The sequence below is a fragment of the Carex rostrata genome, chromosome 27, assembly GCF_964058835.1.
Source record: "Carex rostrata chromosome 27, lpCarRost1.2, whole genome shotgun sequence".
NCBI classification, from domain to species: Eukaryota; Viridiplantae; Streptophyta; class Magnoliopsida; order Poales; family Cyperaceae; genus Carex; species Carex rostrata.
The window spans coordinates 4,241,805-4,252,737 of NC_135944.1; the positions used below are offsets into that span (position 1 = coordinate 4,241,805).

At 36.7% G+C, this 10,933-nt stretch overlaps 1 protein-coding gene across 1 annotated transcript; it reads right to left on the reverse strand.

Annotated features, from left to right (window-relative positions):
• Positions 1-8,530: 8,530 nt before the first annotated feature.
• On the reverse strand, positions 8,531-10,629 carry LOC144545382 (senescence-specific cysteine protease SAG39-like). Its single transcript, XM_078293981.1, has 4 exons — positions 10,238-10,629; positions 9,892-10,003; positions 9,194-9,449; positions 8,531-9,083 (listed from the first exon to the last, which is right to left on the reverse strand). The coding sequence occupies exons 1-4, from the start codon at positions 10,565-10,567 to the stop codon at positions 8,762-8,764; spliced, it is 1,020 nt and encodes a 339-aa protein (XP_078150107.1). The 5' UTR covers positions 10,568-10,629; the 3' UTR covers positions 8,531-8,761.
• Between the last annotated feature and the right edge of the window lie 304 nt (positions 10,630-10,933).

The following is a 10,933-nucleotide window of genomic DNA, read 5'->3' on the forward strand; positions in this document are numbered from 1 at the left end:
TAACTATGCTTAAAATAACCAATGCCCAAAATAACCAATGCAGTTTTTATGCTGTTAAAAACTGATTTGTACATGCTTTAATCAATTTGAATTAATTTTCAACACTCCCCCTTAATTCAAAATTGATTATATCAAGTTTGATTCTGAATTCTTCAAGCTTTTCTCTTGGCAATGCCTTCAGTAAAATGTCAACCTTCTGTTCTTCAGAACTTGCACGCTTGATCTCCATTTTGCTACTACCAATTCTTCTTGTAATGCTTGATGCCATGTTTCATTTCCTACTGCTTCTTCAAAGATTGTGGATCTTTGCCTTCCACCTTCTGTATATGCCATGAAAAGCATGGATTGCTCTTGCCTTTCTTCTTCACAGCTTGCTTTTTGTTCTTCCCTCTGTTTTCTAAAACAATCGGCTTGCACACAGCCATATCTGTTCTGCTAGAAGCACTGGACATCTTTTTGTCGTGCTGAAACTCAAACTCGCCAAATCTACAATGGCCACGTCCACCTCTGCCTTGAGAGGACTCCCTCTTTCCGTAGAATGCCCTTTCATCTCCTTTCTCCTTTGATCTAAACTTTGCTTCATGGGTCTGCAGTGATCCCATAAGTTCATGAAAGGAATAGGTTGAAAGATCCTTTGATTCTTCTATTGCTGCAACTACATGATCAAACTTGGGTGTTAGGCTCCTTAACGCCGTCGCCACCACCGTCTTCTCTTCCATGGTGTCTCCAAATGCTCGAATTTGGTTGACCACCACTTGTACTCGTGAGAGGAAAATTTGCACGGATTCCTCCTTGTTCATCTGCAATGTTTCAAAGTCCCTGCATAGGCCTTGAAGCTTTATTACCATGACTCGAGTACTCCCTTGAAATGCTGTTTTCAGGGTTGTCCACGCCTCCTTTGCATTGGTGGCTACTGCAATTTTCGAGAAGATGGTGTCATGCACTGCTTGTTTGATGAAGAATAGTGCCCTTGCATCTTTCTTCTGAATTTCTTGCTGGTTCGGATCTCGATCTGGTGGACCGTTGTTAACCAAATCCCATAGGCCATGAGACTTGAACAAGGTCGTTATCTTGATGCCCCAAAAGGCATAGTTTTCTCCTTTGAAGAGAGGTATTGCCGATTGAGTAACATTCACCATGTTGTTGCCGTTTTCTGCCATTGAAAATGCCCCAATTCTTCAAGGTTGCACAACAATCAACTCTGCCATCAATTGCAACTTGACTCTGCCTTCAATTGCTTGCCCACCGAACCATTGGCTCTGATACCATTTTGTTGGGATAAACTAAGTACTACTGCACTGCTTTGTGCCAGTATGCAAAGGATTGAAGAGAGAATAATATTTTTCTGAATAGAAACAATGCTTTATTTGCTTTCTCTCTTACTCAATTACATAAAGTTATGCAGTATTTAAAGCAATACAATGTTCCTAAAATAAGCACCCACAACTTCCCTAAATTAAGCACCCACTACACAACATGCTAAAAATAACTAACCACTACGCTAACTAGTCTGAAAATAACTATGCTTAAAATAACCAATGCCCAAAATAACCAATGCAGTTTTTATGCTGTTAAAAACTGATTTGTACATGCTTTAATCAATTTGAATTAATTTTCAACAGTGGATCAATTCCGAGATTTTTAAGGCTTGGTAAGTTTTCAAGTCAAAAGGACTTGTCTGTGAATTCAGAAAACCACCAGGTTCTTTGGTGTAAACCTGTTGGTGTTTTCTGTTCGCCTTTTTCATCTCCTTGGGCCTTTATCTGTTTACCGTTTTGGGCTTTAACCTTCTAAAGCTCGTTTGCTTATATTGGGCATCATTGAAAGTACTAATCTGGTCTTCAACGATAATTTTTTACTTCTTTTGATTTCTCGGTCTTTCTAATTTCCATGGCAAGTGCGGCCCAAATTTCTTTTCATAATGAAAGTTCGCTTCATTCTGTTGTGTTTCCGATCGGATGGGTTTGGCTAAACTCAGGTTATGGATCCGATAAGAGCTCCGATCATGTCTCAAGAAATCCGGCTACAAGGCACTGAAGTTCGGACATGAATGGTATCATTGGTGCTTGAGGAATCACATGGTACCCCTACTGTTAGTCAATGATGGTTTGATTAACCAAGGAACTGCCACTTTCGTCAAACATTTTAAGTTAATTCAGATAAACAAATTTTAATGTTTTAAATCAATTCCAATTAGTGTTCTGTAATTTGATCATTGTTTCATTATCTAGACTCCTCAACAATATTGAATTAACGTTTGACATTTTATTTTGAAGGGACTGTAAGAGAGAGTGTGGTACTGATACCAGTAGTCCGGTATTGATATTTTTTTTACCTTTAGTTGAAGTTAAATTAATTCAATTTATAACCTCTGAAAAATCCAACCCTGAAAAATCCATCAATGTTGAAACGAAACTGACTTGACAATCATGTTGAAAATTAATTCAAAATTATTTTTAGATAATTTCTGCATAGGTTTAGTTTAGTTAGAAGCAGTTTTTAGACGTATGAAAACTGCATTAGTTATTTTAGGCATTGGTTATTTTCAGCATAGTTATTTTAGAACTAGTAGGCATAGTGGTTAGTTATTTTTAGCATGTTGTGTAGTGGGTGCTTAATTTAGGGAAGTTGTGGGTGGTTATTTTAGGAACATTGTATTGCTTTAAATACTGCATAACTTTATGTAATTGAGTAAGAGAGAAAGGAAATAAAGCGTTGTTTCTATTTAGAAAAATATTCTTCTCTCTTCAATCCTTTGCATACTGGCACAAAGCAGTGCAGTATTGCTTAATTTATCCCAACAAAATGGTATCAGAGCCGAAGGTTCGGTGGGCAAGCAATTGAAGGCAGAGCCAAGTTGCAATTGATGGTAGGGTTGATTGTTGTGCAACCTTGAAGAATTGGGGCGTTTTCAATGGCAGAAAACAGCAGCAGCTTGGTGAATGTGACGCAACCAGCAATTCCTCTCTTCAAAGGCGAGAATTATGAGTTTTGGAGTATCAAGATGTCGACCTTGTTCAAGTCACATGGTCTATGGGACTTGATAGCAAATAGAGTTCCTAATCCAGATCCTAATCCGCAAGAAAATCAGAAAAGAGATGCAAGGGCGCTATTCTTCATCCAACAAACAGTGCATGACACCATCTTCTCGAAAATTGCAGTAGCCACCAATGCAAAGGAGGCGTGGACAACCCTGAAAACAGCATTTCAAGGGAGTACTCGAGTCATGGCAATCAAACTTCAAGGCCTACGCAAGGACTTTGAAACATTGCAGATGAACAAGGAGGAATCCGTGCAAATTTTCCTCTCAAGAGTACAAGAGGTGGTCAACCAAATTCGAGCATTTGGAGACACCATGGAAGAGAAGACGGTGATGACGAAGGTGTTAAGGAGCATAACACCCAAGTTTGATCATGTAGTTGCAGCAATTGAAGAATCAAACGATCTTTCAACCTATTCCTTTGATGAACTGATGGGATCACTGCAGACCCATGAAGCAAAGTTCAGATCAAAGGAGAAAGACGATGAAAAGGCGTTCTACAGAAAGGGGGAGTCCTCTCAAAGCAGAGGTGGACATGGCCTTTGTAGATTTGGCGAGTTCTTGTTTCAGCACAACATAGAAGATGTCCAGTGCTTCCACTACAAAAGATACGGCTGTGTGCAAGCCGATTGTTTCAGAAAACAAAGGGAAGAACAGCAAGCATGCTGTGAAGAAGAAAAGAAAGAGCAACCCATGCTTTTCATGGCGTATACAGCAGGTGGAAGGTAAAGATCCGCAATCTTTGAAGAAATGGCAGAAAATGAAAAACTAGCATCAAGCATTGCAAGAAGAAATACTAGTAGCAAGAACAATGGAGATCAAGAGTGCAAGTTCAGAAGAACAAAAGGCTGAAACAATTCAAAGTAGTTTTTGGCATAAACAATTTTGAATTAAGGGGGAGTGTTGAAAATTAATTCAAAATTATTTTTAGATAATTTCTGCATAGGTTTAGTTTAGTTAGAAGCAGTTTTTAGACGTATGAAAACTGCATTAGTTATTTTAGGCATTGGTTATTTTCAGCATAGTTAATTTAGAACTAGTAGGCATAGTGGTTAGTTATTTTTAGCATGTTGTGTAGTGGGTGCTTAATTTAGGGAAGTTGTGGGTGGTTATTTTAGGAACATTGTATTGCTTTAAATACTGCATAACTTTATGTAATTGAGTAAGAGAGAAAGGAAATAAAGCGTTGTTTCTATTTAGAAAAATATTCTTCTCTCTTCAATCCTTTGCATACTGGCACAAAGCAGTGCAGTATTGCTTAATTTATCCCAACAAATCACCCCTGATCTGAGTCAGGATGGTACGGGTCAGATTGTGGGGTGCAGTTATTGCCTAATTTTCGTGTTACAAGGCTAGCTTAAAGCATGTAATCTGGCCGAGGCAGCATCTTTTGGCCCCCAAAGAGTTTGTTTTGCTGACAGCATCGAATTTTGAAGGGCTTAAACTAGGGCTGGCAACGAGCTGGCTCGGTCAAAGCTAGACCAAGCTCATGGCTCGCTCGTTTTAGTAACGAGCGTGTCATGAGCGAGCTAACATTCAAATCCGAGCTGAAAAAGTGGCTCATGATGAATCATTGCATAAGCCTATTCAATCCTATTTAACTCAACACTGGTATAAGGTTCCTATCCAATCTTATTTATAAGCCTCACATGATGAATCATTGCATTGCTCAATATAATCCACAGATTTGCAATCCTACTGTGTCACAATATATATATATATATCATTCAATCTTTTAGAAATTCTAGAATCATAATATAGTAACTACCCAATTTAACAATGGCAATCTTTGTTTTACAAAGCATCCTCCTTTCCATTGCTCTCCTCGTCATTGTGAAATTTGTTCTCTCTTATACACCCAACAAAAGGAAACTGCCTTTGAGTCTTCTGGCACTGCCGTTCATCAGCCACCTCTATCTTTTCAAAAAGCCTCTCCACCATGCACGCATATCACAAAAATACGGCCCTATCACCTTTCTTCGATTTGGCCCTCGGCCGGTTCTCGTCATCTCCTGTCGGTTATTGGCTGAAGAGTGCTTCACCACCCATGACTTGGCCTTAGCGAACAGACCTCTATTTCCCTCAGGCAAATACAACAATTGAAAAGTCAAGATTGTTGGAATAGCTGGGGCCAACTACGGTCCCTTCTGGCGTAGTATCAAGAGGATTGCAGCTGTTGAGCTCCTCTCCACTCAACGCTTACATGAATTGTCAGATGTCACACCCTAAATCAGGAATTCTGAATTAAGGTGTGATAATGCCTCACCTCATGTTTATTAAATCAATAAACATGCAAGGCTAATAACTTGGAGAAGAAGACACAAGGAAGACTAAGGTGCTAGCTTTTGGCCGCTCTCACCCCATTCATTTGAAGAGGTACGGTTACTAATTAACTCTATGCTTGCTCACATGTGTGATATGAATCATAAACTGTGTGGATTTATTGCTTTCTTGATCGTAAGATCGTACATTTTAAGACTTGAAAAATTAAAATTGCACAATCTAGCTGCATATAAACCCCAATAGAGGAGCAGGAGACGGAAGCGGAGGTTAAGCAAATAAGAAAGAGACGGCTACTATTTTACCCTTTTTGTGAAAGGCTTATGTTTAATTAAACGCCAGATGTGATCATCCGAGTTTCTACTCTGTACCGTTTGAAAGATCAAGTCAACGATTGCGATTTAATTTGATTTTACTGTACCGCTTGAATGGTACAGAATTTTCAAATCAATAATTTTCTATCTATTTTAAAAATAGTAAAAAAATTCTTAAAAATATATAATTTGTTTTGCAAGTACATATTTATATGGAAATCATGTTGAATAATTCAGATTGACTGTTAGAATTTAAAAAATAAAATTATTAATATGTATTACGGACCAAAGACTCGTGACTCAATATATTTTTATATATTCTTTATATCTTACTTTCCAAAGAAAGAGAATTAACATGTTTGACCACATTATTATATTAAAATGGAGTACAACTAAGGTAACTCAAATTCACCCAAGGAATGTTTTAGACTGAATCCGGATAGATTAATTTAAGTACTTTTGCTCTTAGACCACCAAATATTTCATATTTGCAACTTGACCCTTTATGATTTCATGTTTCAATGTGACTAAAGCGACTGAAAGGAAAGAAACTGATGGAGCTTTTTGCCAATAGATAATATTAATTAAAGTATAATATTAGGATTAATAATATGTGAATATAATACTAATAGTATAATCAAGAAGTTTTAGACAGTGAGAATGAGTGAATATTATACATTATTAATTAGAGGTATATTATTGTATCAGATTTGCCTTTTAAAGATTTAAACAACGCAAGAGACGATCAAGAAAATCACTTCAATATCAGGTGCGGGTTTCTTGGACTTTTTGTAAAATTATTTACTTATTTCTTTGTGTGCATTATATTTTTACTTATGAAATTGTGCATGTTGATTCGAACAACCCCTTTGGCTTTGTTTAGAGAATAAATAATATGATTATTTTGTTTGGAACATATGATATGAATAGAATATATCGATTGAGTATAACATTAGCATAAGAAAACGAACGATCGCTGTGAGATGAATGAATGGAAAGGCCGATACACGAGGGCTGTTAGTCGCGATCGGGACCGATATGCGTGGAATGCTAGTCGCAGTCGGCTTCGATGTTGGAAAGGTCGATACATGGGGATTGCTAGTCGTGATCGGGACCGATATGCGGGGAATGCTAGTCGCAGTCGGGTTCGATATTTGGAAGGCCGATACGTGGGGATTGCTAGTCACGGTCGGGACCGATATGCGGGGATTCCTAGTCGCAGTCGGGTTTGATAGTTGAAAGGTCGATACGCGGGGATTGCTAGTCGCGGTCGGGACCGATATGCAGGGAATGCTAGTTGCAGTCGGGTTTGAGATATAACGTATCATAAGCAAAGTAATGATCAGTAATTAATAAGATTTTAAAGTAACAAGTGCTCATATGAATGGTAGTCATTGCACGATAGGGTAATATAGATTGCATTTTAGTTGTTGATTAAATAAAAGGAAGATTTTACAAATATCCGGGCTGGAACTAAATCCCGCACTGAGAGAATGTTTGATCTCTCACCCGTTCCACTTTTATGTGGGTTCCAGAAAATGACGAGGCCAGGAATGAGCACGAATAGAAGGGGCGTGGATTAGGAGGTCAACGAGCAGAGGTAATGAAGATGAAGAAGTCAAGCAAGGACAAGAGTGAGACTAATCAACGGAAAGGATTGTGATTGATAAATGCCACATGTTGTTTATTATTGTTTCCATTATTCAATTATTGATACATTGAGCAGGCTTGGCAGTGTTTGTATTACTAGCCATGTCCGTCATAATCGTTTGTTAAACTCGTTTGATTATGAAATAAGTGTGGCTTTATTATATTGTTATTGATAATGTATGCGATGTGCACACGCCTTACGTCTAAATACATGGCGGGTTGTCCCGGGGTGTGACAATAGGCTGAGTGAATGATTTATAGTTTGTATACATTACATGCTTGTATTTTCATGTATTAGATATACAGTGTTCAAATAAACAGTTTACAGTATTATGTAATAAGATTTACAAAATTTAAAATAATTGGAAGTATTATCTAGATGTAGAATAAAAAAATTGTAAAAAATAATGAATTTTTTTTACATTTTTACAATATTCAATGAAACTGTCTATAGAGTCATGTGATAAGAATTATAAAATTCAACAAAATATAATTTGAATTTTTTTTTACCGGTTTACAGTATTCAACGAAACTGTCTACAAAGTAATATGATAAGGTTTATAGAATTCAAAATAATTGAAAGTAGCATTTAGATGCAAATTTAAAATAAAAAGTTTGAAAGAAAAAAAAAATTTATAAAATACAAATTGAAAAATTGAAAAAATAAATTTGAAAAAAATTAAAAATTAAAATTTGTTTACTGATTTATATTATTCAACTAAATTGTCTACAGAGTTATGTGATCAGATTTTCAGAATTCAAAACAATTAAAAATAGCATCTAGGTGCAAATTTAAAAAAAAAAATTGAAAACAAAAATTAAAATTTGAATTTTTTTACCGTTTACAGGATTCAACGAAATTATCTAAAGAGTTATGTGATAAAATTTACAAAATTTAAAATAATTGAATGTAGTATCTAGAAGGATATTTGAAAAAAAAAAGTAGAAAAAAAGTTTTGCAAAATAGAATTGAAAAAAAAACTTTGTACTGTTATTTGCATCTAATTATGAAGCATATTATAGACCCAGTTGTTGTTAGGAAAAAACTTTTGGTTCTATGTGCTTGATAAAATCATGGCTGTTGTTTGTAGAAAGATGGCTGATGAAGTTTTCAGTTGATGCAGTTAAACAAAGTTAGTCATAGATTGCCATTGGAGAATGCTGATCATTATCGTATATATGCAAACTTGCAAAGTGTACGGCTACCTTTGTTTATGAAAGTGGAAATAAAATTAAAGCTTGAATATAGGCCCAACTGAAAGCTTTCAAGATGGACAACTTACAATAATACTTATTACATAATCTTGCAGTACACACTGAGGTGTTGGATATGATGCTTATACATAAGCATTGACAACTGACTTCTGCTAATATTAGTATTACAACATGTATCTATAAATTGTTTACTAGCAACACATTTATTAAATCCAAACTTAAGTAAGATATGCAAATACAGTTTCATCAACCATTCACTGAATTATACAGTTGGATATGATGCGTACAAAGTAATGCCACATAGACCTCCATCCGAACCAATGTCACGTTGCATCTGCATGTACCCTGCCTCGCCCCAGTCTGAACCCCACGAGTTCTTGACTAGCCAGTAATTGGTCCCTGCAGATGAACCATAGCCAACGACTGCAACAGCATGGTCCAATTTGTTTCCACAATACCCTGTGAAGAGACCACCCTTATAGAATTGGAAATCCTTCCCAGAACCCTCTAGCGCTACCGAGACCGGCTGGTTTGCCACTGCATTTAGCAATGCTGCTTCACTGTTTTGCACCATTTGATAGCCGCTAATAATTTTTGCCACAAAATAAAAAATAATAAATGAATACCAATATAGATAACTTTTATATTAGGTGAAATTAGTATCTTTAAGTTAGAGGTATTAATAGGTTCAGACCTGATAGTTGCGGCAGAAGCAGACATTCTTTTGGAATTACAGAGCCCTTGTTTTTGGGTGTAAGGGTAATTGCTTTCAGTTGTGAGGCCTCCGTTTCTTATAACAAATTTGTAGGCCTCCTCCATGTTGCCACCTTGACATGAGCCCTTCCCAGTGCAATCCAGAACCTCCTGCTCTGACAAGGACATCAGCTGGCCGGTTTTTATTTTCACAATGCTTTCTATTACTGCCACTGACGAGAATGCCCAGCAAGATCCTTTGTATGAATTGAATTCAATTAGTTTAACTGAGGTTTATTCATTTTGGGTTATGATATTATTACTAACTTGGCCCAGCACTGGTGGGCACCATACTAATACCAGTTTGGTACTGATTGCTTCTTAGCCACTTAGGATTAGGTAAGCATAAATATATTACTGAATTATAGGGCCACGAATATGAACTTTGTTCTGCTATGCTGAGTCATTTTTTTGTTCAGTCTTGTACGAGGATAGACCAGTAGAAATAATATCATTTGGTTTCAACCAATGGCTTTTCTTATGATGGTCAGGAAGTAATCTTATAATTTGTTTAAAAACTTAACTGACGTTGCTATATGAAATTAAACACCAACAATATTAAAATTGATTACAACAGTATAGTTGGCAAGGAATAAGTCTGTGGAGAGATGTTAAATGGATATCTTATCGCACACATACCACAAGGGTTTTGATTCTTGACCCCAGTAACTGCACCATGATCTCTCCAGTCCATTTCACTTGGCATATTATCTAGATTTGCATACGTAAAAGGTTGTTCCACCTTTGTTTCCTGTGAGACAAAATCAGAGAATATAAGTTATTCCTAGCTATTGCAAAGCCTGTTTCATGAAATGAGAGCAATGCTAAGTGATATCATGTAACAGTGTTTGCAAGCAATTAGTTGGTTCAACAAGCATATTAGTGGTATCTAAGTACTTCATCTTTTCCATAGTAGAAAAAGCGAAAGGTTTGTCACTTGAGCAAAAGTAACTGATACAAATATAAGAGAATAGAAATCAAGCACCTCTTTTACCGCCGAAGGTTTTGGCTTAAAGCCAAGGTAGGAGGCCTTGAACTCTTCATTGGTCAAATCAGCAAACCGGTTCAGGCCAAGCCGGTACGTGCGGTTTCCTTCACGGTTGACGGATAGCACGTACTCAGCATTAGCCTTGAATATTTCAAAGCGGTGTGCCTTCTCTTCAGCATCTTTGTATACAAGCTCATATTGTGCCATCCATTTCTCGTATCGTGCTGACATAGGCATCTCAACAGTAGACAAATCAGTGGCAACAGTCAAGGATACAAAGGCAAGTAGTATTGCTACTAGCCATACACTTTGAGAAATGAAAGACATGGTTGGTTGATTTTGCTTATAGCTTCTGGTAAGGTGCTTGGTGTAGTTATCTTTGCAACAACTGAGATGGGGTATTTATAGATGAGTTTGTTTATGGGAGGGAATTTTTTAGGCAAATGGGACCGTATATAAGAGGGAATCATTTAACAATGACAAAAGATATCTCAACGCCCATTCATTGAAATGGTTTGCATTCAAAATGACGTACCTGTAAAAATAAAGAATAAGATAAATACAGAAATTGACCACTAAAAGTGAAAAGATTATGCCTATGTCTCATAATTTTCTCTAAGCTCATTAGGACTTAAAACCTTTTATGTGCTTCTGTTACTTGGTTGAAAATAACACGGTTCATGTAATTTAATT